At 58.2% G+C, this 25345-nt stretch overlaps 2 protein-coding genes across 9 annotated transcripts in view; both read left to right on the top strand.

Annotated features, from left to right (window-relative positions):
* CFAP77 (cilia and flagella associated protein 77) overlaps positions 1-7670 on the top strand; it is a 129991-nt gene extending 122321 nt beyond the window's left edge. Inside the window, exons 6-8 of one of the 8 annotated variants that reach the window (XR_009251336.1) lie at positions 4856-4993; positions 6808-6856; positions 7489-7670. Coding sequence is in view for 5 of the 8 variants with exons in the window: in XM_058693720.1 (XP_058549703.1) it covers positions 4856-4978 (123 nt within the window). In the remaining 3 variants the exon portion in view is untranslated. Of the gene's footprint in view, positions 1-4855; positions 5378-6049; positions 6742-6804; positions 7429-7488 lie in introns of those variants that run through there. The other 7 variants (XR_009251334.1, XR_009251335.1, XM_058693720.1 and 4 more) reach the window with 7 other exon arrangements.
* An 8475-nt stretch (positions 7671-16145) lies between these two features.
* On the top strand, positions 16146-23430 carry BARHL1 (BarH like homeobox 1). The gene is made up of 3 exons (XM_058693718.1): positions 16146-16628; positions 20571-20793; positions 22432-23430. Exons 1-3 carry the CDS (start codon positions 16163-16165, stop codon positions 22724-22726), a joined length of 984 nt encoding a protein of 327 aa, XP_058549701.1. The 5' UTR covers positions 16146-16162; the 3' UTR covers positions 22727-23430.
* The last annotated feature ends 1915 nt before the right edge of the window (positions 23431-25345 follow it).

The following is a 25345-nucleotide window of genomic DNA, read 5'->3' as shown; positions in this document are numbered from 1 at the left end:
GACCAAGGCCAGGATGCATACCTGCCCTTCTACCCCTGCTCACACCATTTCCCCTACACCTCCTTTCCCATCATCCCGACCCCTTGAGCCACATTCAAAGCCCACCTGGCCCGAGGAGGCTTCTCTGACCACCTGAGGCCAGGTGAACCCTGCCCACTGCTTTCATTCGCTCACTCGTTCACTTGCGCACCCTTCCAGCTTTGTTTCAACATGGCCCCATGCTAGGCATTGGGGGTCTTGAACAGGATAGATGCAGAGCCCACCTCAGGGCTCCAGGGCTGGGCACTAGCTTGAGCTCCCCTATCTTGGACAACTTAACTCCACAAGGTTCCAGCTGGAATGGGAATTCACGGATATCAGAGACTTCATGCGGCACACAGTGTGGCCGAAAACATAGTGGGTGCCAGAATGCGCACGATCGGTCACTGGGCTGAGGCTCCCACGCCCAAAATACCCCTTTAGAAAACCAAAGGGAATGCCAAAGTACAAAAGGTGTGCATCTTCCCTGGCACCTAGTAGGTACTTAATCCATAGTTTTGAGATGAATGGATGAATGATCGTTTCTTTGTCACCAAAGTTTCTAAGTAAGTGGAGACTGGCAAAAAGGAAATTTCTTCCACGGGTCTCTTTCGTCTCTGTGCTGGTTTTAACCTGATTGTCTCTAAGCTGAGCAGCTCCTTGGGGCTGGATCCTTCTGCCATCTCCTCAGAAGATGAGAGTGAGTGCTGAGCCTGCTGCCACCAACACCAAATCAACACCACCCACCATCAACACCACCCATCATCAGCACCACCATCAACACCACCCATCATCGGCACCACTCACCATCAACATCACCCACCATCAACACCAAATCAACACCACCTACCATTAATACCATCCACCATCAATACTATGCACCATCAACACTACCCACATCAGCACGACCTGTCGTCAACACGACGTCAACATGACCCACTGTCAACACCACCCACCATCAACACCAAATCAACACCACCCACCATCAACACCACCCATCATCAGCACCACCATCAACACCACCCATCATCAGCACCACTCACCATCAACATCACCCACCATCAACACCAAATCAACACCACCTACCATTAATACCATCCACCATCAATACTATGCACCATCAACACTACCCACATCAGCACGGCCCGTCGTCAACACTACCCACTGTCAACACCACCCACCATCAACACCAAATCAACACCACCTGTCATCAACACCACCCACCCCCAACACTACCCGCCATCAACACCAAATTCACTACCACTCATCAAATGCCATCAGCACCACCTACCATTCCTGCCTACTGAGCTGCCCAGAGAACTGGCTTGGAGGTGGTATTCATTTCCTGAGGCTGCCATAACAAACTACCACAAACATGGCGATTTAAACAATAGAAATTTATTCTCTGGCAGTTCTGGAGGCCAGAAATCCAAAATCAAGATTTAAGCAGGGCTGCGTTCCCACCAGTCGTGGGGAAGAAGGCTTCCTTGCCTCTTGCAGCTCTAGGTGGCTCCTGTCACCCCTGAGCTGTGGCGATAACTTCAGAGCGTTTCACACGGCCCTCTACTCTGTATCTATGTCTCCTGTCTCAAGCATCCTTGTCATTGGAATCAGAACCTTCTTGAGTAATTCAGGATGTTCTCATCTTGAGATCCTTAAACTAATTACATCTGCAAAGACTTTTTTTTTTTTTTACAAATAAGATCACATCCACAGATTCCAGTGGTGGACATATCTTTTGGGGGGGGTTGTGGGGGGATGCACGGAAATAGCAAAGATGTGGGCTACGGAGTTACACTTCCCTGTCAAGAGCCATTGGTGGCTGGCCACCAAGGAGGACACTATTGCCACTCTCAATGCTACAGGAGGCCGTGGACACCTAAGAGTCCCAGCCGGCTGGGCCTCTGAATCAGCCAAGGTGCCCATGACGCCTCTGGAGACCCAGAGTGCCAGCCTTCCTGAGCATCCCTGGCTGCCTTCTTGCAAAGCATGGGTGTCAGGAAAATCATGTCACGGTGTAAAAATCAAGCCATCCCTTGCCAGAAGGGGCACGAAGGCGCACCTCGGAAGCCTTTTGTTTGTTGGCTATGTTCCTCCTCCATAAAGTGCGGGGTCTTCTCTCTTCCTGATAACGTTTGCGTGGCCACTTGGTGGCTTTTCTGAACCTGGAGATGGAGCTGAGAACGAGATCGTGGTTTGATTGACCGAAACGAGTTAAGCACAGGTATTGAGCCCCGGGGCCAGGCATGCATCAGGTGCCTGTGGCACCTCCGGCTCTGCCTGGGTCCCAAGAGCCCCGGATGACCTTGATGCACGTCCAAGAAACTCACAACCTGAGGCTGGGGCTGCCCTGGCTCCCAGAAGCGCTGCCCCAGACGGTCCACAGGGTCCGCAAATCTTGAAGTGACGACCCACACCGTCGTGTGTGTTGGGACTTGGGGCATTTTCCTCCCCAGGGAGAGGGCCCATGGCTTCCTGCAGAGTCTCCAAAGGGGTCTACCTGCCCGAGAACGAAGAACATGGTTTCTGTCTCGCACTAACAACTAAATCAACCCGCCACCGGCTGACTTTTATGAGCCCCTAACGAGCGTCTGTAACCCCCTACTCCCTTTCAACCTCATGAGCGAGTTGTGGCGGGAGGGGACCCCCAGACACAGCGTGAGCTGTGGCTGCAGCAGAATTTTCTAGAAAGAATCCACAACTTAGTGCCCCGGGTGGTGGGGGTGGGGTGGAGACTAGAACAGTGTCTCCGACACCGATTCCCTGTGCACCCAACCCTGGACAAACTGCTCTGGGCCTCAGTCCCCTTGTCTGTAAAATGATGGACACAGTCCACTTGGATCCCACTGGGCCCTCAGGTACCCTGATGGCGGGCACACAGCCCCTGGACCTGAGGCCAGACAGCCCACAGTAAGGGTCTGGCTGACCCTGAGGGGTGGCCCAGACCCTGGACCGGGGGAGCCTGGCGGTGTCCCAGAGCAAGGCGGCAGATCAGGCTGCAGGGGACCAGGAGGTCACATCAGCCCTGCACCTGGGCTCAGTAGAGGCATCACCCGGCTCTCTGCCATCAGGCAACCAGTTGGGCCACAAGCTCTGGTTAAGGGTCATGACTTTTCCCGGGGGTGAGGAGGTCCCAGGCCTCTGTGTTCCCAGACGGGCACCACCATACGGGTCCCCAAGCCCAGAGACTCCTTCCAAGCTCCTTGTTATCTACTGCCTTTTACTATCTTATCTTTCCCCCGTCTTTCCTTTCCCTCACCTTTCCACCCTGAAAGGCTGCCCGCGGCACTGGGGCTTAGCTACCCACCCCAGAGGGTGGCCCCGGGCCTGGATTCTTGACAAGAATGGGTCCCGCTTTGTCATCCTGAACAGCCTTCAGCTGCTCCTACAAACCCAAAGGGAACTCCTGCAATCCTCGTCCCCTTGTGAGCTGGGGCTCCCGTGGGCCTGGGGGCCAGTGCGCATGCTGTCCCCTTAGCCTGGGAAACCCTTGCTCGCCCTTCCAGCCTCCCCTTCACGTCTCTTCCCGAGGCGGGGGTGGGGGGTGTCCTGACTCCCGTTCAGGGCTGAGCTCATGCTGTCTGTGCTCACTGCGCACCCCTGCCTGCCTGTCTCAGTTCTAACGAAACAGCTGCATAATTATTGCCGCTGTCTGCTCCTCCCTGAGTGGACAGAAAATCCCTCTTGTTTCCTGCTGTATCCCCAGTGCCTGGCACAGAGCACATATTTATTTACTCAATAAATATGTGTTGCATGAATGCGTGAGAGGAGGAAGGGAGGAAGGGAGAGAGGAAGAAAGGAAGGAGAAGGAAGGAAGGAAAGGGAAGGAAGGGAGGAAGGAAGGGAGGGAGGGAGGGAGGAAGAAGGAAGGGGCACAAAACCTTCCTACCCTGGGCCTCCTATAGGTTATCCTAAAGGAGAAATGCCATTTTGGGGGGGGGGGTTTCTTGCTATTGGAGGTGACATAACAGACCCAGGAGACAGGAGGGGTTTTCACCCACCAACGTTTCTTGAGAAGGAAAGGCAGACTGGAATACTGATTGCATAACATTGTAGCCGAAGAGACGCTGGTTGGATCCGTGTCTCAAGTTTCCTCCGGAAGGGTGGCATTCTTGAACTCTGGTTCTGGTACTATTATCTCCTTGGGCGGCTGCCCCCTGGCAGGCCGTGCTTGGAGCGGACCCCCAGGAAGGAGCACTGACTGGGCCAGGAGGTACCCCCTGGAGAGGGCAGGTTGCTTGGGGGTTTTCATGGTGGAAAATCAGCAGATGAAGGGCGGTGCAGGCTGTTGGGTCCCACTGCACGGGGACTCCAGTCGTCAGGTGATATTTATCACACACACACACACACACACACACATCTGCCCCGGCAATGAGCTGGACAGAAGGAAACATGCTGGGGGGCGCCTGGGGGGGCTCAGTCAGTTAAGCGTCTGACTCTCGATTTCAGCTCAGTGCATGATCTCAGAGTTCGTGAGTTCGAGCCCTGCATCGGGCTCTTTTGCTGACAGCGTGCAAACTGCTTGGGATTCTCTCTCCCCACCCCCTTCTCTGCCCCTCCCCTGCTTGCACTCTCTCTCAAAATAAATAAGTAAACTTAAAAATTCAAAAAGAAAGAAAGAAAGAAGGAAGAAAGAAAGAAAGACTGCCTTCTGTCCGTGGCCTGTCACCCCCTCAGTGCCACGATGCTCACAGCCCAGCACTTCCTCCTTACATCTTCCCCTCACAGATGACTTGTGTTCTGGCTCTAAGATAGAAGCAGGGGGCGGGCAAGGAGAGGACGGGAGCACCTGGGAGGAGCCTCGTGCCCGCTGACCCGCTCTCCCTTCTAACCACAGGTGCCCCCCCGTCTTGATACTTTCTTCACCGAGGCGGACCGCCAGAGAGCAATCAAAACCCACCAGGAAGAGCACGCGGTGCGCCAGGGGACCCTGCGGATGGGCAACTACACCCACCCCTAGAGCCTTCTTGACACGGTAGAAAACTCCCGAAGGACTCACCTTCCTCGCCCCAGCTCGCTTTAGACTCCCCCCACCCCCCGCCATTTTTACGTGGCTCCTGCTTTGGCAAGGACCTCAGACTCAGGTCGTAGGTGGCCAATCCTTCTCAGGTCAGCCAATACTTACTCACCCCCCCCCCCCCCAAACCCTCAGCCTAGGGATTCCCCCTCCTCCAGGAACCCACCCACCCTCGGTTCTCGATCCCTCACCTGATAAGCCCGAATGACAAGGCAGATGTTAGACCCCGAGCTAAGGGTCAGTTCCTACGCTCTGCCCATTGAGCGTTAAGAACAACCTGTGTATTTCCTGCAGAAAGTGTGACAGTAACGTGCTTGAAAAGCCCTCATTTTACATTCTGAACACGAGTGTAACTGTTCTTTGGGGGATGCCTGATGTCTCACCATGACGGTATCATCTCTCTGGGGCCCCTGGCAGTGAATGGGAAGAGCCCGTGCTCCTGACTCAGGGCCTCCCCCCGACGCCCTCCACGCCGGGGACCTGTCAATCACACACACAGGCCAACACAGGCTTCTCCAGCCAGGCTGACCTTGGAAGGGCAACCCCGGCCCAAAGGAGACAGTCTGCCGGGCCAGTAGGTGGGCTGACGATGCACGGGCTGAGGACTCCTGAGTTCGGCCAAACTGCTGCGTGCTTCTGACCCCAATCTCTCCGCGTGTTCTTGCCTTCTCCCCACAAATCGTATATCGGTCTATTTTATTTTATTTTATTTTTATTTTTATTTTTTTTAAATTTTTTTTTTCAACGTTTATTTATTTTTGGGACAGAGAGAGACAGAGCATGAACGGGGGAGGGACAGAGAGAGAGGGAGACACAGAATCGGAAGCAGGCTCCAGGCTCTGAGCCATCAGCCCAGAGCCTGACGCGGGGCTCGAACTCACAGACCGTGAGATCGTGACCTGGCTGAAGTCGGACGCTTAACCGACTGCGCCACCCAGGCGCCCCTATATCGGTCTATTTTAAATGAAAAGTGCTATTTGTCCCCCTCCCGCTGTATCTTTATTTGAAAACCAGTAAGCCAGTAGCAAGGACCAGCGTCACCCTCTTCCGACGGCGTTCTGACCCGGACGCTCTTCGAGGCACATTACCTTCTCTGACACGTCCCCGCCGTGTCTGTATGAAGCCGGGCACATCCTCGAGGTTTTAAATCCCTTTTCTCGTCTGAAAATTCCAACGACTCCTCTTCAGCCCAGAGCTCTCCCCGGGATTTCAGACTCACTTACCCAACTGCCCGCTTGACGTCTCCACTCAAGCGTCTGCTGTTCGCTGCAAACCAACACAGACGAGACAGAGCACTTGACCTCCCTTTCTCCCCACCAAACTTGCTTCCCCCTCCGTTTTTCCCTTCTCCTGGGCGACACCGCCATCGACGTGCTGGAGTGTCCTCTCCCACCTCGAGTCTAGCAAGCAGCCTGTCAACGCCTCTTCCAAAACATCCCAACCTTTCCCCTCCCAACCATATTCTCCACAGAGTAGCCCCTTAGCATTCCAGCAGCTTCCGTCGCTCTCGAAGGAACCTCCACACCCCTCACCCGGCCCACGGCCCTTGCTCCTGCCTTACGCTTTCTGTCTGCTTCCACTTCTCCCTGGAACACCCGGGCCCCCGACTGTCACCTGCCCATCGCTTCCTGTCATCCAGATCTTAGCGCCAACATCAAGTCCCCTGCACAAAAGGTCTTCCGTGAAATAGCCCCCAGTAAAACTCACACCGGCTTGTTTTACTCCTTACAAAACAACGACACCTTATTCACTGCCGGTCTCTCCTCTAGCAGGGATGTGGCGTGGGATCGGGGACCTAAGATCCCAAGGGCCCGACATATGGTATGTGCCCGTGATATCCGTGGAAGGACCCCCTGCAGGAATGTCCACTACGGCTCACGCGCCTTGCAGGCCGAGTGCTGGGCAGGGAGGCACATCCAAGTCTGGTGTTGACGAGTCTGACTGCATTTCTCGATCAGCCCTCCCCACCCCACACATGCGTCCCAATTCCATACAAATCCCACGCATACTAACACCACTCAGGAACCTGGCCCAGCCAGGGCCTTGTCAGACCCCAACCTACTCCAAGGCCCAGAAGTCCTCCTCCCGCCGCACGAGTCCGAGAGGAACAAGCATCCCCACTGATTTTGGCCAAAGCCACCCTGAAGCCTTATGACCCCACAGGGAGCAGCGAGCCTGGTGTGGGAGCACAAGAGAGCCCGCGGGACCCGGCCACTGAGCCGGCGGCCATCGCACGTGGCCGAGAGCGTGAGGCCTGGCCTCCACAACTAATCCCTGTGTGGCCTCGACCAAGTGTCTCAACCTCTCTATGCCTCGTCTGTGAGGCAGGACAGTGTAGGACATCTCCTCAAGCTAGGCAACGATTAAAGAATGTGTACAGCATGACTAACTCACTTTTAAGTCTGGCACTTTTAAGCAATAGATTAATGTGAATTATCTTCTTATTACTAAAGCACAGGGGCGCCTGGGGGGCTCATTCGGTTAAGCGTCAGACTTCAGCTCGGGTCATGATCTCACAGTTCATGGGTTCGAGCCCCGCTTCGGGGTCTGTGCCGACAGCTCAGAGCCTGGAGCCTGCTTCGGATTCTGCGTCTCCCTCTCTCTCTGTCCCTCCCCCGCTTGTGTTCGTTCTCTCTCTCTCTCTCAAAAATAAACAACCATTAAAAAAAAAAAAAGTTTTTTAATAAATAAATAAATCACAGTGAAAGGGGCAACTGGAATCCTATCAGCAATTGAGGGATGAGAGTGTGCTTTCAAAGGAACAAAAAGCCTTTGTGTCCAGGTACATCAGGAAGGTGAAGGTATTTTGAGCTGAACCCACTGTTTTGCTCGTGTCCCCTACAGGAAGAGGAAGGGGGTGCATCAGGACGCAGAATTTCCAGAAGGGCCCGAAATTAGGTTCTGTCCGCCAAAGGCCGGGCGGGGCAAGCTCGGCTGTGGCAAAGAGAGAGATGCCCGGATGTGGCCCCTCCAGGCCTGCTTTTCTTTCCAAGGACCCGGGCCAAGGGGAAGTACGGAGTCGGCCAGAAAAAGCTAGCGGACGTCTCTTTCGCTTATGCGATCACGTCGTGCCCCAGCAGGGTGGGCCGCGCCGTGCTGGGAGACTTTCTGGGGCTGTGGCAGGTGCCCTGGGAGCGGCTCCCCCTGTCCTGTCCTGGAGGTCCCAGCTTCTGGGAGCTCCCCACCCAGGCCTGAGCCGCTCGCCTCCGAGAGTCCCTCAGCTCCTTGTCCTACAGCGCCACCCGCTGGCAGGCTCGAATGGAGGCCGCGGAAGTCCCTGGCCCTTCCCTCCCCACCGCCCTCCCCCAGCCCCGTCCTTCCCTCCTCATTAATTATTCGTGCCCACACCGAGCCCCGGGTCAGATTCCAGTCTGCTTCATCTGTCTTGGGTATCTCATTGCGTCCCCCAAACACTTGTGCCGCTTGCGTTGGACCCTGGCTGCGGGGGTGGGGGCAGGGGGCCGGCACGACTGGGGTTGCTGTGTCTGCCCTTCAAGACCCAGGGTCCAGTCCCTGAAGGTTCCAGCCAGGAGGGGCCTTGACTTCCCCAAAGCAGATGTCCAAGGAGGCCTGGGGGCAGTCAGTGAGCGAGCCAGCCCCAGGCCGGTGGCCAGTCCACCACATGGCCCAGAGCGTGCCCCTAAAACGACTTCTCCGAGATGGGCAGAAATGGGGAGAACTTAGCTTAGCTTAGTCCTCCTCCTCCACCACCAATAAACGCCGTGGGAGGGTGGCCGTCACCAGAGCTATGGCCTTGTCCCCCCGGTTTTGCTCCTTTCCCTGCTGGTTGTCATTCTACCCCCTGGTTGAGTTTCTTAGCAGCAATGCACCTTAACCAAAGAGGCCCACGTGCACCATCTTCAAGGACCACAGGAAGCAGCTGGACCCTCACCTGGTCAGCCGGAAATGCCCTGAAGTGCCCTCTGAGGTGGGAGGGGACCGTGTCTGTGCTGATGAGCACTCGGCAAAAAGGGGAGCGAGTGCAGGCGTGGAGTGTTGAGATGGGGACCCTGGGAACAGGACTCGTGAACAGGGGAAGGGCTTGAGCAAGCATCCAGTCCAGCCCGAGAAGACTGGAGGGTTGCAGAGTGACTTAGCAGCCAAGGTAGCACGGGGACAGACCTCCTGGGTGGTTGGTCAGCTTTTCTTTTTGTAGACGGCCTCCAGTCTACGTCCAGATTTTTTTTTTTAAGTTTATTTTTGAGAGAGAGCTAGCGGGGGAGGAGCAGAGAGAGAGAGGGAAAGAGCTAGAAGCCCAAGCAGGCTCCAGGCTCAGCACAGAGCCCAGTGTGGGGCTCGAACCCATGAACCATGAGATCATGATCTGAGCTGAAATCGAGAGCCGGATGCTCAACCGACTGAGCCACCCAGGTGCCCCCACTTCCGGATTTTCAAACCAGAGCCCAAGCCTCATTCACTCTCTCCTCTCGTCCCTCCCTCTCCCTCTCCGTCTCCGTCTCCGACATAGAACCAGATCCATTGTTTCCTTGGCCAGAGGAAAAGAGATGGGGTTCCGGAGTCTGTTGTGCGGCATTTTCATCAGGGCTGGGAGCAGTGAGCCAATGGTGATTTCTGCTCCTGTCTGGCAGGGGGTGGCCGGAAGCCTGACGAGGAAGCCATACTGGTGGGTCATAGATCTAAACCCAGTCTCCAGGGTTGGCCCCGGGATCTAGACAGAGATGGTTTGCCTTTTTGGTTCACCCATCCCAGCGCCTCAACTGGTGCTGGTTTAGAAATCACAGGTTTGGGGTCTAGGGAAGGCACATCTCCATGGCAGCAAGCAGACCAGCCATGCAGGTGCCCAAGTGAACCTCACTGAAGCCAGACAGGTCTGTTTCCAAATAGCTACCTTCTCTCGCATTGGGCTTTTTGGACCAAAACAATCTTTTTGCTGCATTTCTTTTGTACTTGGGAAATTCTTTGATGCTTGAAATCATGAAAGGAAGAAAGAAAGACAGAGAGAAGGAAGGAAGGGAGGGAGGGAGGAGGGAAGGGAGGAAGGAAGGAAGGAAACTAGGTTGGCTTTTTACACAGGTTCCTAGGACTGAATGCAGGTAAATTTTAGATTTTTTTCAATATTTATTTTTGAGAGAAAGAGAGAGCAGAGGAGGGGCAGAGAGAGGGAGACACAGAACCCGAAGCAGGCTCCAGGCTCTAAGCTGTCAGCACAGAGCCCGACGCAGGGCTCGAACCCACAGACCTCAAGATCATGACCTGAGCTGAAGTCAGACGCTTCACCAACTGAGCCACCCAGGTGCCCCGGTAACTTTTAAATTTGAATCCACAGATGAGAAATTATCTATGAAAAGAAGCCTGGGTTGACGGGCACCATTGCTCTTGTTGGATCCATGAGTCGGGTCCTTTCTGTCACATTCCCCATGGCATCACCAGCATCTAGCATGGTGCACAGGCCAGAGTGCATGCTCAAAAGGATAAAAGGGAGGGAGGGAGGGAGGGAGGAAAGGAAAGAAAAAGCGGGGAGGGTACAAAGGTGGGAAGGAGGGGAGGAGGAAGAGAGGAAGATAGAGAATATGTTCTCTTTCTGGTTTCAGGAGCTCCATGGGGTTTTGAGCTCAACCAACACAAATGGTTGAGAACAGCGTGACCTTGACGGCCCACAAATTGCCCAAATCCTTGTCCAACCCATCTGTTTGCAGAGCAGAGAGATATTAGCATCCGGGCCTGGCCTATATCATCCAGGTCCCGTGCCCACTCCACATTAAAGACAGGTTTTAGGTGGAAGGCCCTGGGCAAAGAGGGGAGCTGACCTCTGCGGTGGGGGCTAGGGAGACGAGATAACCTGCCAGAGAAAAGTCTCTGGTTGTTGTTGGGACCACGAATTGCATAACCGCTATTCTCCAGGATCAGAGCCCAGGGCGGAGCCTTAGTGAAGACCACGTAAAGTGGCCAACATTGTCCTCATCTCACAGCTGAAAAAAAACACGGCTCCGAAGGTGCTCAAGGTTACAGCACAGGGCTGGGACCACGGACCACGGCTGGGACTAAGGCAGATAAGGCCCTTGCCTAAGGCACAAAATTTACAGGACTGCCCCCCAATTCCCCGTAACGAAGACAAACAATACTTTAGTGCAATATTTTTTTGAACCCTTCCTTTTTTTTAAGTTCACTTACTTATTTTTGAGAGAGCGTGTGTGAGCTAGCGCAGGGGAGGGGCAGAGAGAGAGGAAGAAAGAGGATCCCAAGCAGGATCCGCACTGTCAGCGCAGAGCCCTATGCGGGGCTTGAACCCACAAACTGAGAGATCATGACCTGAGCTGAAATCAAGAGTCGGACACCTAACCAACAGAGCCACCCAGGCGCCCCTGATGCCATATATATATATATATATTTTTTTTTTTTTAATCAAAATTTCAAAACCACTGATGGACCAAATAGCCGTGGTTTCAGTAAAGATCCCTGTGACTCACCTCACGTGTCCCACCTTAGCCCCAGCGTGGACTCTAGAGCCGGGATTCTGGTTCAAATCCAGCCAGTGCTGCAGTCCATCTGGCCAAGCACCCTCCCAGGCCACACTGTCCTGCCCTTAGCCCCAGTTACCCGGAACCTTGAGTGGCATTCAAGTCACAATTCTTTGTGAGCCGAGAAGACCTGAGGATCATTCTCAGCAAGCTTTGGGCACATCTGCCCCGTGCGTGGCCAGGACAATCCCTCCTCCATGCTGGGGGCGGGTAGCATTCAGTGGAGAGAGAGGTGAAGCTGGGAAGAAGGAGTTGGCAAGAACCGTGGCCCGGCCGGAGGCCCGGAAGCAATCAGGCCCATCCCTGACCCAAGGCCAAACCCAAGCCAAGAGCTCCAGGTGAAGCAGTATGCAGATTCTATAGGCAGGCCGCTTCATTGCCATCCAAGGGCCTCTTCCACCTGTGACCCTCACTACAAACCTCCGGTGTTTAACGTCTTTGTATCAAAAGGAAAGCTGAGGTCCAGGCAAGAGAGATGCTCTGTCCAGAGTAAGGGCGGGGCCAGAGCTCGGGTCTTCTGAAGACTGGTCTGCGCCGATGATGTCCTTCCTGCCCCTGGAGAAGAGTGACAGCTCCTTCTCGGTGGGTATCTCTCTGTCTGTGGAAAAGTGGATTGGGACCTGGGTCCAAGGAGGGGCTGAAGTTGGTTTTGTTTGTTTTTTAAAGCAACCTCAGGGGTGCCTGGGTGGCTCAGTCGGTGAAGCGTCCAACTTCGGCTCAGGTCATGATCTCACGGTCCGTGGGACGGAGCCCCGCGTCGGGCTCTGTGCTGACGGCTCCGAGCCTGGAGCCTGCTTCGGATCCTGTGTCTCCCTCTCTCTCTCTGCCCCTCCCCAGCCCATGCTCTGTCTCTCTCAAAAATAAACTTTTTTTAAATGTTTATTTTTGAGAGAGACAGAGACAGAGCATGAGTTGGGGAGGGTGGGGAGGTGGGTTTGGAATCCAGAAAAGGGAGCCTGGGTGCTGGAGTAACAGCTCCAGCCCTTGGTTTAGACGGAGTAGTCCTGGGAGCTCCATTGAGAAGGTGCCCTTGTCAGGCTCCCTCACTTTACTTCCCTTGAAGCCCCCCCTGCCCCTCCACCAGGCCCTCTCCCTCCTGGGGGAGGGGAGCCAAGACAGCCGAGGGCAGGGGACTGGGCTGGGGAGAGGGAGAGAGGTCTGCTTCCTGCTATGTAAAGGGAGCTTTCGGATATTAAGTCACTTGTTATGGTCCACACTCAGCTTTGCTGGACCTCAAAGCCCTTATATCCCCCCAGGAACCCCCCTCCCCCGGGAAGCTTAGGCAAATGCCAATTCCTGGGTGCCTTCCCAGCTAACCAAGAACTCAGGGGAGCACACACAAGCCTCTGGGGCTCTGGACAGGCCTCCACGCAAGAGCCAGAGAGGGGATGGGGCAAAGAGACAGGGGGAGGCCTGGTGGTGGAGCTGGAAACAGCCAGATAGGAATAGAACGAGATTAATGAGAGACGCTGAATGTCAGACAAAATTCCAGATGAAATAAATTGCCTACCGTGTTCTATATTAGAAGAGACCGTGATAATGCAACACTAATGATGGTACCCTAACAACTTGCTAACTATTCTTGGGCTCCAAGGAGTGCTGAGAAGCCCGCCAGGGCTGCGGGAAGTTGGGGTTCCTGCTGTTCTTTTCAACTGGAAAAGGTTTTCTTTCGCACAGCACACGCACACCTCACATCCTGCTGTGGCTCCGATCCCCCCGCGGACGCGGTGCCCAGCGCTGCTGAAGGCTTCGCGGTGGCTTGGTTTTCGCCGGGTGCGGGATCCAAACCCCAGCCTGAGACCAGGAGGCCAGAAAAGGTCCGTGCCCTGTCAGACGCAGATCCGCCCAGGGCAGGGGCCGCTCAAGACCCACCTGTGGGCCAGAGCAGGACAGTGTTTTCCTCATGACCTGGCGGGGTCCATGAATCGGGGCCTTGGGGAGCAGCCTGACCCTCTAAGAAGCCCAGGGTGGGGGATCCTGTTGACCTGAGTTGAGACCTTGAGTACCCGGTGGGGGGGTGGGGGTGGGGTTGCTCCGGAGATGCAGCCGCTAGGCCCCAAGAGCAGGGGTGGGGTGAGAGAGTGGAGTGGAAAAGCCTCCAGAGGCGCCCAGAGCAGGAACCAGGCCCAAGGTGGGGGCTGCCGGGCCCTTGTGATTTATGTCCCCCTCCCAATCCACCTAACGAAAATGAACGACCTGCCGGCCGGCCTGCGGCGGGGAGGCGCCCACTGCAACCGCGGCCCAGCCGGGGCGGGGGGCCTGTCTGCTCGAGGCCCCTCGGCGCCCGCCCTCCCGCCTCCCCGACAGCTTGCAGCCGAGCGGGGCCCGCGGTCCCCGGGGAGCCGCCCGTCTTCGCTCCCAGCCCGGCCGGCGGCGAGGCCGCTTCCAATCTGCCGGCGGGCGCAGGGGGAGAGCGCGGGGAGCCAGGCGTGAGGCCACCGCCAACCTCGCTGGAGGAAGAAGAAAGTTTCTGCTCGCCAGGCCGCGCGGGGCTCCCACGGGCCGAGTCTCGGGCTTGGGGGGGATGCGGGGGCCTCACTGTTCCCCCGAGGTCTCCGACGCGGGTCCGGGTAGTTTTCCAGGGGCCCGTGGGGAAGGGGAAACGGCCGTTCGCAGGCCCGCGGGGCAGGCCGGGCTCCCGGCGCGGAGCTGGCGAAGGGCGCCTCGGGCCCGCGGGGCCGGCTGCAGGCGCGCCAGCTCGGCTCTCTCCGCCCTCGACCACAGACCCGGGTCGCGATCCCTGGGGCCGTGCCAAGGGGACCCAGGCCCCGCACGCCCTTCAGATCTGCCCGCCGCCCTGGGCCCCGACACCGGAGGCCAACCCCTGAAGGGCGCCTAACTGGAGCACCGCGGCTGGGGCAGTGGAGAGGGCGAGGGGGCGCGTTATTCACAATGAAAAGACAGTGTTTCCAGCGAGCGCTGCCTTGAAAACACATCCCGGGGCAAGCTCCAGCTGCGCGTGGAGTAAAGAAGCCGTTTGCAGACGTCTACACTCGCCCTGGGAAGCTCTTTCGCGTCCTTGTTAGGAGGCACAAAAACAGCCGGTGCGGTGCCCCCGGGACACCAGGCCGGGTCGGGGTCCCTGCCTTCTTTGCTCGGGCACTGCTTCCCTGGGGCCACACACATTTCTCGGGGTCTCCGATGTTCCAGGCAGGATCTTCCCACGTTCTCCGCTCTCGCCCCGCAACGAAACCATCCTGCCGCCCCGTTTCCGGGCTGACACCAGGCTTTCCCAAAGCCCTGCCAGGCCCGCGGGGTCCAAAGAGAGCAGACAGAGGGCTGCAAAAGTCCTAGGCGGGAAACCTCTAGAGCCCAACGGAAGCGCCCCGAAACAATGTGTCTTAAACCGAAATCTCTTCCCCACACCAGATTAGGGCTTACACACACACACACACTCACACACACACACACACACACACACACACACACTTTCTTCTCTACTGGGTTTAGTCCCTTTCTCTCTCTGGAGGAAGAAAAACGCGGGCCGTTGGGGGGGGGGTGGTTGTGGAGAAAGGATCTCTGACAGCCCCACGGACGAGTAATTTGAATAACTGTAGAAGAGGGTAGGGGAAAACTTTAAAAAACCTCCCATCCCGACCCACCGGCTTCGGACCCCTCCCCGCCAGCCCGTGCCCCCCTCGGCTAATCACCCTCATTAGGAGCCTCATCACCGGCCTAATGAAAGCAAACCGTGTGGAAATCGCCGGTAAACAGTTGGGTCTGTGCTGTAATTAATTCAGTGTCTCTTTTAATCAAACTGAAAGGGAATCGGGCAGCGGCTTGCGGAGCCGTGACATCACCCCCAAAATCGGCCGGAGCCAATCAGCGTCATCACTCCGGGGACACGTGGGCGAGTCCCCTTTAAAAAAAAAAAAAAACACAACACAACGAAAAAAAAAAAAGAAACAAAAAAAAAAACCCAGCCCCAAAGTAAAAGTGACACAAGTTCATTTTTTAAAGGAAGGGGGGGAGGCGAAGGCGCGCGCGGAGGACGCGCTGAGAGCTGCAACCGCGGAGCCGGAGGCGCTGTCCTCGGTGCTGACGGGCCCCCGGAGCGGAGGGAGCGCGGCGACAGGACCTCCCTGGCCAGGTGGAGCGTCATGCGCCGCGGGCCGCCGCCGCCGCCGCCGCTATCCGCGGTGCTGACGCCTCCAGGTGCGCTCCGTTCGGCCGACTGGTAGCTCGGCTCCGCAGCTATCCGCGCTTCTGACCCCGCTGCCCTCGGCCACTGCTAGCCTGGAGGAAGCGTGCGGTTTGGATTTTTTTTTTACGCCGTTCTTTATTTAGATTCCAACATCCTCGCGTCTCTTCTGTGCCAAAGGGGCGCTCAGGCCGTCCATCTCCCCCTTTGCTCTCCCCAACTTGGCGCACCCTCCCTCCCATTCCTCCCTGACACTCCCACCACCCCCCCTCGGCTCGGCAGCTCGGCGCGATGCTGCAGAAGACGCGCTGAGCCCTTTTGGATCTAATGCGCAGAGGAGGTTGGCCCAGAGCTCCCCGGCTCCCCCAAGGCTGAACTCCGTCCAAGGTGCCCGCAGGCTCCCTGCCCGCCTTCCCCATGCCAGCCCGCAGCTAGGGGCAGGGGCAGCGGTGGCTGGGGTTGGGGGTGGGTGGGGAGCTTTTGGGGAGGACAGGTCGCAGCTTGGCTATGGAAGGCTCCAATGGCTTTGGGATCGACTCCATTCTCTCCCACCGTGCGGCCAGCCCCGCCCTTCCCAAGGGGGACCCCTTGCTTGGGGACTGCCGCTCGCCCCTGGAGCTGAGTCCGCGCTCGGAGAGCAGCAGCGACTGCTCTTCACCAGCCTCACCAGGAAGGGACTGTCTGGAGACGGGCACCCCGCGGCCTGGCGGGGCATCAGGCCCAGGTTTGGACTCTCACCTGCAGCCTGGGCAGCTCTCGGCCCCAGCCCAGTCGCGCACCGTGACCTCCTCCTTTCTGATCAGGGACATCCTTGCCGACTGCAAACCACTAGCGGCCTGTGCACCCTACTCTAGCAGCGGGCAGCCGGCCGCCCCTGAGCCTGGGGGCCGTCTTGTGGCCAAGGCTGGGGAGGACTTTAGAGACAAGCTGGACAAAAGTGGCAGCAACGCCTCATCGGACTCTGAGTATAAAGGTAAGAAAACGGGAGGAGAAGCCTTGGCGGGGGGGGTGGCATGCTACATTTCTAAGAACTGCTGTATTTCCTAACACGCACAGGGATATGTACGTGCTCACTTGGAGTTCCCCGGGGCTCAGGCTGAACCTTTTGGTCTTGTCTGAACCTTTGAGCTGGCCCCATGGCTATGCCTTTGAGCAAAAAGAGTCGGGCGGAGAAAGCAGAAGAGGGATACTGTGTGCCCCAGGAGAGAGTCTGCAAAATGCACAAAACCAACTTTCTAAACTTCACCCGGGACCACTTTTCCAGCGGCACTGGCGGGCGGGAACAGGTTCCTCTCAGGCTAGCGGTTCTCTGGGAAAAAAAAATCTTGCCGAAGCAATGGCAAATCCAAAGGGTTCTGTTTGAACAGCCTTTTATAAGAGTGACAACCTGGCAGGACATTTCAGGTGGAGCCTTAAGAACAATCAGCATTTCCCCCCTTTAATATGAACTTCCAGGCGGGAAACTGAGTTCCCCTCCCACCGGGGCCCAGTGTGATGTGGGCCCTGGGAATCGTGCAAAAGAAAGGCTCACTTCAAAGTAGAAACAGCAGCCGGGTGGCTGGTGGGTTCAGAGGTCTGGTCGAGAGGGGAGGACCCTGCGCCCACCCCATGGTTCTCACTGAATTTGATTTCAAGTGCATCCAACTTCAGCTTGTGTATGGGACCCAGAGACTCCCAAGTGACCAGCCCCACTTCCCCTCTATTGGGGTTGGGGCCCCTTTGCTCGCCTTTTTACCTTCTGCGAATCTGCGTCCCCTCTTGACCAGGAAGTGGAGATTGGGATTAAGAGGAAAGAGGGAAGGAAGGGAGGAAAGACGAAAGAAAGGAAAGGGCTCCTCATTTTGTTTCTCACCCCCCCCCCCCCAGCCACCACCTTGGTGAGGCCAGGGGTGCAAAATGCTTTCTGGGAAGAGGTCAGAAGGCAGGAGGGGAAGGAGTCTCAGAGTGTCAAGGGAGAAAGCCCTGTGTCCCCCATCCAGCAGGAAACTAGAGTCTGGTGGGGCTCTTTCAGTCTTACGATCAATTCTGGGAACCTTTTCGTGAGACAAACCTTCCCTAATACGAGCAACCTCTTTATTGTATGAGGAGCCCTGCACCTGCTGTACCTGATTTCTACTCAGTCTTGATATGAATTTAAGGGAGGCTCATTGAACACTCTCCTCCCAACTAAGAATTCATTTCTGGACGAGCCCTGATCACAAACCAAAACCCACTTCCCCACAGAAACTGCCCAGTCTCCTTCAGCTTCCCCGGGCTAGCCATGCCTAGAAAAAGGGCTGGTTGGGCCGGAGAACCCAGAAAGGAGGTCCAGAGGCATGTGGCCCAGTGACCCTTGCCCCTCCCCCTGGGGCCTGTTTAAGAGAGGCGAAGAAAACTTGCCTGGGAGAAAGACAGGAGGTGGGGGGGGGGGGAGGGAGGCAACCAACGTAAACATATATTCATAACATCGTAGTTTATTATTTATAATTCCCAACAACACCCCAGCTTTATGGTTAGAGTAAGGGGCAAGAACCCTGCTGCTGGTGGGGGTCAAAGATAGCTTGGCTATTGGCTCCTTTTATTTCGTTGCCTGTAGGTGGGATTTTGAGATTTCGTTGAAGATAATTGGAATATCAATTTTCTTCTCCCGTCCCTGATGATATCTGATCAGGGAGGTGATGAGGGCCGGCTATCCACATATCACTTAAATAGGTTTGGAGCAGAGGAGGGGGGGGTGAAGTTCTCCCTCACCCCTGCCCACCCCCACCCCCACCCCCACCCCAGGCACTGCTGTCTTTGCACTTACAAAGCTCCAGGGCGAACAAGAAAGTGGAAACATGCTCTAAGACAATGTCTGGAGCGGTTCTCCAACGTGGAGGTGAGTTTTTCAGGGCCCGCGTTGGGAAACCTTGAGAGAGACGCACACACCGAGCACAGCAGCCAGCCGGGCTGGGCATCTAAACAATTCGACTACCATCCACCTTCCATGCTAAGAATAATTTCTTCCAAGAAGGGTACAGAGGGAAGGTCTGTTCCATCCTGAGTTTTCGGCATCAAAGGCTCCTCAAACATCACGCTGAAAGGAACTGAGACCAGGCTTTGAAGTAAGGCGGTCTGCCGCTAGGTCCTGCCTGTTGGAGCCAATGTCCGTGGAGAAATCAAGCCCGTGCCTTGCTCCGAATAGGCTGGGCCTGGAATTCTGGGGCACTGAGATGCGGCTTCCAGACCAGAGTTCGGGGTCCCATTGGGCTGAGACTGTTCTGGAGGCTGAGGTTGAGAGGCACAGAGTGCGGACCCAAAGGCTCCAGCCGGTGCCAAAGAGGGATTAGAGGAAAGCCCGGGTATCCACCCCGTTCTTCCTGACATCACAAATTCAACACCCCCCCCCCCACACACACACACCCCACCTCAGCCCCAAGAAGTTGGGGATTTTCATAGTCCGGGCATTTCCATCAAAAAGTAAGGTTTCCACGATTTCGATTTTGAGATTTGAATAATTGTTTCCTCACATTTGTTTCAACTTTACCTTCGGGCACAGACAGAACCCAAATTTCACCCACCCCAACACACCTCCTGAGGTGGCCATGCCCCAGGGTGGCCTCAACTCAGGGGCGGGGGGGGGGGCGGGGGGGGGCAAGGAGTCTGGTGGAGGCCGGCGGGAGGGAGGCAACGGCCGGGTTTCTCGGGAGCCAGTCGCTCTCCCTGCTTGCCCGCCTGCCTTCCTTCCAGTACCCGGGGCCCGGGCCCTCCCCGGCCCAGAACCTCTGCCTTTCCGGTTGAAAAGTCTCCCTCCCTAGTGGCTCAATTAACCGGATTATTGTTTCCTACAGAGAGAAATCAACTTGCATTCAGCTGAACCCTGTCACTGCAAACGCCAGGCACAATGAAACTCACCATAAAAGAAAACAGAGAAAACGAGGGGGAAGCCCCAGCTGGCGCAGCCAGTCTGGGGGACATGGTCTTTGGGTTGTAGGGTCACTTTAGGGAGAGAAGGAGGGAGATCACAGAGTTGGCTCTACCGAGTGTGCGTTTTCGGTGCCGTCGACCCAGAACCAAGGTGCCTGGGGGATAAAAGAAACCGCCCTGTCCGTTCCATTCTTGGGCCTTCGGAGCGGGGGAGACCCTGCCGGGGTGTCCCGATCGAGGGGCGGAAACACACGACAGCGGGCGTCGTAGGGACAAGGAAACTCGGACCACGGCGACGCGCGCATCTGAGGGGCGAACGCGCCGCGTAATCTTCCAAGCGCCTCGCGCTCCCGGCTCCGGCGCCCCGCGCTCCGCCCTCCAACGCGCGGTTTGTAGGTGGCTTAGGGACGGCGGAAGCGATCGCTACGGATTCGCGTCCGGCAGGGCCAGGCGAGATGTGCGGACAATAATTTATTTCCTAGGACAACGATTCGCGGCGGGCCGAACAGGTTTTTGTCTCTCCACGCGGGTTTTTCTCCCCACATTCCGGCCCTCAGCTTCCTCCCTTCCTGGTCCGCACGCGGCCAGAAGAGCGGGGTGCGGCTGCGGGGCCCAGACCCGCACCCCTGAGCGCGCACCTAAGCAGCCCACCCGCTGCAAACCCTCCCCTTCTGCCCGCGGCGGCCCCAGCCGGTCGCTCGGCTGCTCCATCGCGGTTATTCCGTTTATCCCTCCAGGGAGCGCGGCGGAGAGCGAGCGAGTCGAGTTCTCCTGGTCCCTCGCTCTGGGTCATTTGTGCCCGGAGGTATCCGTCCTCCTCCTCCGCCAGGGTTCACGGCCTGGTTTCGGGGCCCCGGAGGTCCCGCCTAACAGCGGCTTTGCCGCGGGCCCACGCGCTGGAGTGCGGCGGGACCGCGGCGGCGGCCGGGAGCCGCGTTTACGCGGGCCGGCGGGGCCCCCGGCTGGGGCGGGAGGGCGCCGGCGGGCAGGCGGCGAGGCCCGGCCCTGACGCGCCGCTGTGTCTCCGCAGTGAAGGAGGAGGGCGACCGCGAGATCTCCAGCTCCCGGGACAGCCCCCCTGTGCGCCTGAAGAAGCCGCGCAAGGCCCGCACGGCCTTCACCGACCATCAGCTGGCGCAGCTGGAGCGCAGCTTCGAGAGGCAGAAATACCTGAGCGTGCAGGACCGCATGGAGCTCGCCGCTTCGCTCAACCTCACCGACACGCAGGTCAAGACCTGGTACCAGAACCGCAGGTGAGGCCTGGCTGTGGGGGTGGGGGGCGCAAAGGGCCTCCTTTCCTAACTGCCCCTCCGTGGGACCCACCAGTCCACGGCGGCGGGATGCTGGGAGGGCCCCCGAGCTTTCCTTATTCAGCAAAAGTAAGGAAACTGAGGCCTCCAGGAGAGAAGGCCTTGCCCCAAGTTCACAGTGAGGGAGGGCGGCGCCAGAACTGCACTGGTCTCCAGTGCCCGGGCATCCCCCCGCCCACCCCCCCCCCCCAGAACAGGAGGACAGACACACGGGCCAGCAGAGAGGCCTAAGGCCTGCCGGCACCCGCCAGCGTCCTGATGACTGCCCCGGGTGCCAGCCTTAGCCCATATTGGGGCCGTTGAGCTCCCCCAGTGGGAGTGCCAGGCCTGGGGAGGGGTGATGGCTTCCGTGTCCAGAACGGATTTAGGGGCAGGGAGGAGCTAGTGGGGAGCCCTGATGTGGGTGTCCGGCACTGTCTGAGCTCTCCGGGTGGGGCGGGGCGGGGGGTGGGGGGAGCTCTTCTGGCCTCCGCAGCTTTTCCCGTCCTGAAACCAAAGGAAGGGACAGACCCAGCTCTGGCTCCTTGGGGACAGGGTGACTGGGAGATTGGCGTTTCCTAACCTCCCTCCACCATACATGCACAGGATGAAAACACACACACACACACACACACACACACACACTGACACAGCTCATACAGTCACACACACCCTCACTCACGCTCACACACTCAGTGGAGGCTGGAGTGGTGCTTTCCATAAACAAGCCTCAGAACACGTCTCCCCATTAATAATAAATACCGATTACTGCTCCGGGCATCAATAATTAAGGCCCGTTACAGTAATTACACAATTATGATGATGATGAATAATTCAGGGAGGGAAACGCGGTTGGTGTGGCTGAGCCAGCCTCGGTGGGCCCATGGCCGGCTGGGCCAGCCTCGCCGGCCAGGTGCACCCAGGGGTCCCGGCTGAAGCTCAGGCAATGAACCAGCATGGCCTCGACTTCCTTGCCTCCCCTAAGCCCCCGGCGGACACTCGGCTGGTGGTCTCTGAATTCGGGGCCACACAGTCCGCTGCGGGGCTCCTCCCAGGCCTCGGATCTGGGGGCGGGCGCTGTGGCCAAGAGGGTGTCAGACTCACCACCGCCTCGCGCCTCGCGGTGTTTGCAGCCGCGCGCCCCTCTCCACGGCTAGCGGACCGGCGTCTGCGGTCCACGCTCCGGCCCCCACCAGCCTCTCCCTGGTGGTCGCCTTCCTCAGTGTTGGAGCCCCAACACCCAACTCCAAGGGGCCCCTGCATCCCCGGAGCACAGTGTAGTGAGGTGACAATCCGGTCTTTGGCGTCAGCCAGCCCGGGCTCTACGTCTTTGGAGACCAGCTCTTAAACGGCCCAGGCCTCAGTTTTCTTATCTGTAAAATAGGGTTAATACCACGGAAGGCCCGGTGGAAGATGAAAGGAGCCGATGCGCGGAACACGGGAGAATTATTTATTTGCAAATTACAAATGTTATTTATTAACCAATTCGGGCGATCCCTCTTGGCCTCCCCGCAGGCGCTCTGGGCCGGGCACTCGCGAGGGGCGGGGGGCTGGGGCCGCCCCAGCCCTGACCCCGCCGTCCGCGTTTATTTCGGTCCCCAGGACTAAATGGAAGCGACAGACGGCAGTCGGGTTGGAGCTGCTGGCGGAGGCGGGCAATTACTCAGCGCTCCAGCGGATGTTCCCGTCGCCTTATTTCTACCCGCAGAGTCTAGTTTCCAACCTGGATCCCGGCGCCGCCCTGTATCTGTACCGCGGGCCCAGCGCGCCGCCGCCCGCCCTGCAGAGACCTCTGGTGCCCCGCATCCTCATCCACGGACTCCAGGGCGCCAGCGAGCCGCCCCCGCCGCTGCCCCCGCTGGCCGGCGTCCTCCCGCGCGCCGCTCAGCCTCGGTGAAGCGCCCGCCCGCCTCCCCGGGGCTCTGCGTGGGCCCCTGCCGCCTGCCGCTCCCCGGGCGCGGGGTTTCCACGCCCCTTCCGCGGGGGCCCCCTGGCCGGCCCTCCCTGGAGTCCCCCGAAGGGCCAGATGCCAAGTCTGCTGCGGCCCGGACCCGGACTGAGCCTCCCTGACCCTCCTCGGCGTGCTCTGTCCCGGCCACGCCACCAGGGAGCCACTTCCACGCCTCCACTCGCCGGGTGTACATACAGGCCCCCCACCCCCGGCCGGCTCCCCAAGGCGCTCCCCCCCCCACCCCCGCCCCTCCTTGGGAGCAGGTGGGGGCGACCCCGACGCTGCACTCTCTCCCGCTCCCCCCTCCGTGCTCCAGCTGTGCACCCAGCCCTCTCCCCGCACCCCTCCAGGCGGAGGGGAGTGTGGAGCCCCCCTCCCAGCGCCCGGCCCGCTGCAGACCTGTACATACGGTGTGCAAAGTGTATATGAAGTTATTTATTCGTGACCCATGAGCCCGTGACCGTGTCCGTGAATCAGTGAGTCTGTGGCCTGTGCCCTCTTCCCTCCCAGGCGAGGCAGGAAGGGGTCAAGGGGGCTTGCCCACCGCCCCGACCCCCAGCCCCCACCTCCAGCCTCCGTCCGGGGGCAGGCAGGCCCTCGGGTTCTCTCTCTCTTTTTTTTAAATGTCGAAATAAACTTCTTACAAATGACCACGCGCCTGTCCGCGCTCAGCCCTTCTTTCCCACCCCTCCTTAAGAACCACTTTCCCCTCCCGGGACCCGGCCTCCTTCCACCCTCACCAAGGAAATATTTTTGTCCTCCTCTCTTCCTTGGCGCCGTGGTCGGGGGGCAGGGGCCCGGGGCCGGACTCGTTGGGGGTCCGCGGGCAGGGGCCTCCCCCCAACCCCCACCCCCACCCCCACCCCGAGCCTCAGTCTTCCCGCGTCTACAGTGAGGCGAGCCCGCGGCTCCCCGCGCCCCCCTCCCCACCCCCTTCCTCTCCATCTGGTTCCTAGCTTGCTCCCAGCCGGTCCCGGGGGCCGGAGCGGGGGTCGGAGCCTGGGCTCGCTCGGCTGCGGGCCGGGCTGCGGTGCCCTCGCTGAGCCGGCTCATCTGGCCGCAACAAGGGCGCCGGCAGCTGGTGACCGGCCCGCTGGGCGCGGGGGCCGACAGATGGGCTCCGAGGCTATTCCCCCCTCCCCCCCAACCCCCGCCTCCCCAACCACCCCATCGGCCCCCTCCGCCCCGCGCCCCGGTCGCGCTCGGGCTCCGGACGCTCGCGGGCGCCCAGGCGGCTCCGGCCCCCGCGCCGGCAGGACCCGTCGAGCCTTCGCTGGGAGCCTGACGCCACAGCGGTAATCCTGTATCTTTCCCCCTCTACCCCGGGAGGGAGCACGAAGATGAGCCCCAGAGAGGGGAGCCAAATCCCCGCGTCTGCCCCGTGCCCCAGCCAGCGGCTCCGGGATCTCAGGGGAGGGGGTTTAAGGCTCCAGCCAGACTCGAGGCCTCCAGTTCACGTTCAGAGGGCCAAGGTCACCTCCTGAAGCCGTTCCCTCCCTGGGGAGGTGGGCGCAGGTGCTCCCCTGCCGCCCACCACCTGCAGCTCGGACTCGGGACAGAGGACAGGCCCAGGGCTGGGAAGTTTTGGGGCCAGCAAAGCCGAGCCCCCCCTCCAGTTGTGGCGGGATCGCTCTGGGAGAGGGCGGCCTCCTGGGGGAGGGGTGGGGGGCATGTTCAAACTGCTTTCCCCACCCCTCGGGACCCTGCTGCTGTTTCCTGCCCCCTCCCCACCCGCCCCAACGCCCTCACACCACTGCTTTTCTTTCCCGGGACGGTGAGGGTATTATTCTAGTTTTTGCAAAATGCACAGCAGCTAATTAAGTCAAGGAGCCTCTCGGCTTTCGAGTTCTTTTGCATGTGAATGGGGGTTGGTAAATCCCCAGCTCTGGCTGTGGTGGGGGGGCGAGGGGAGACTGTCCCCAACTCAGGGTTAATGAAGTGGGAAAGGAGTCTCTCATAGCCTCCTGCAAACAAAACCCCCCATGCAACAAACCCAGCCCAAATCCTACATGGATTGACTTAAGCCCAGGGGATAAGTGCTTTAAATTAATCTCATTGAATAAGAATGAGACCAAACAAAACTCCTTAAAATCATATTAAAAATCTATCAAAGGACAACTTGCACTGGTGTGCTTTTCATTTTGTGAAAGTGACGGAGGCAGAGCAGAGCAACCACCCTCTTACATTTACACAGCGGCAGTGTAAACCGAGACACATTCTCAGCTGTGTAATTGTCCTTGTACCTCAGAGGCGACTTCATATCTTACACTAATGAAGAACAAGGCTTCCCTACAAGTTTATAATTACAATATCTTAGATTGTCCTGCACTTCCCATCTGTCACAATAACTACAACCTTTGCGGTGAGGTGGGTTTCTGCTTTCATCCGCTTCGGAGGCTAAATTGGCTTCTCGGTTCCCAACCCCGGGGCTGGGTGAACTCTTTTTGGAAACACAAAGAAGGGGCAGCGGGGAGACCCCCGGGCGGGCAGAACAATAGGAGAGGCTCCCGGGAGGCGTCTTCTCTGCTCCAGCGGCGACCCGCCCCAGCCCCTCGGAAACCCAGG

The sequence above is a fragment of the Neofelis nebulosa genome, chromosome 12 (genome assembly GCF_028018385.1).
Source record: "Neofelis nebulosa isolate mNeoNeb1 chromosome 12, mNeoNeb1.pri, whole genome shotgun sequence".
Taxonomy (NCBI): domain Eukaryota; kingdom Metazoa; phylum Chordata; class Mammalia; order Carnivora; family Felidae; genus Neofelis; species Neofelis nebulosa.
Note: the sequence above shows the minus strand (reverse complement) of the source record. Positions and strands in the feature narration are given on the sequence as shown.

Excerpts from the sequence above, each read along its gene's own strand:
- BARHL1 (XM_058693718.1), top strand. The coding sequence starts at position 16,163 with ATGGAAGGCTCCAATGGCTTTGGGATCGACTCCATTCTCTCCCACCGT. Across the intron at positions 16,629-20,570 it reads ATCGGACTCTGAGTATAAAG|TGAAGGAGGAGGGCGACCGC; the intron begins GTAAGAAAACGG and ends GTGTCTCCGCAG. Across the intron at positions 20,794-22,431 it reads ACCTGGTACCAGAACCGCAG|GACTAAATGGAAGCGACAGA; the intron begins GTGAGGCCTGGC and ends TTCGGTCCCCAG.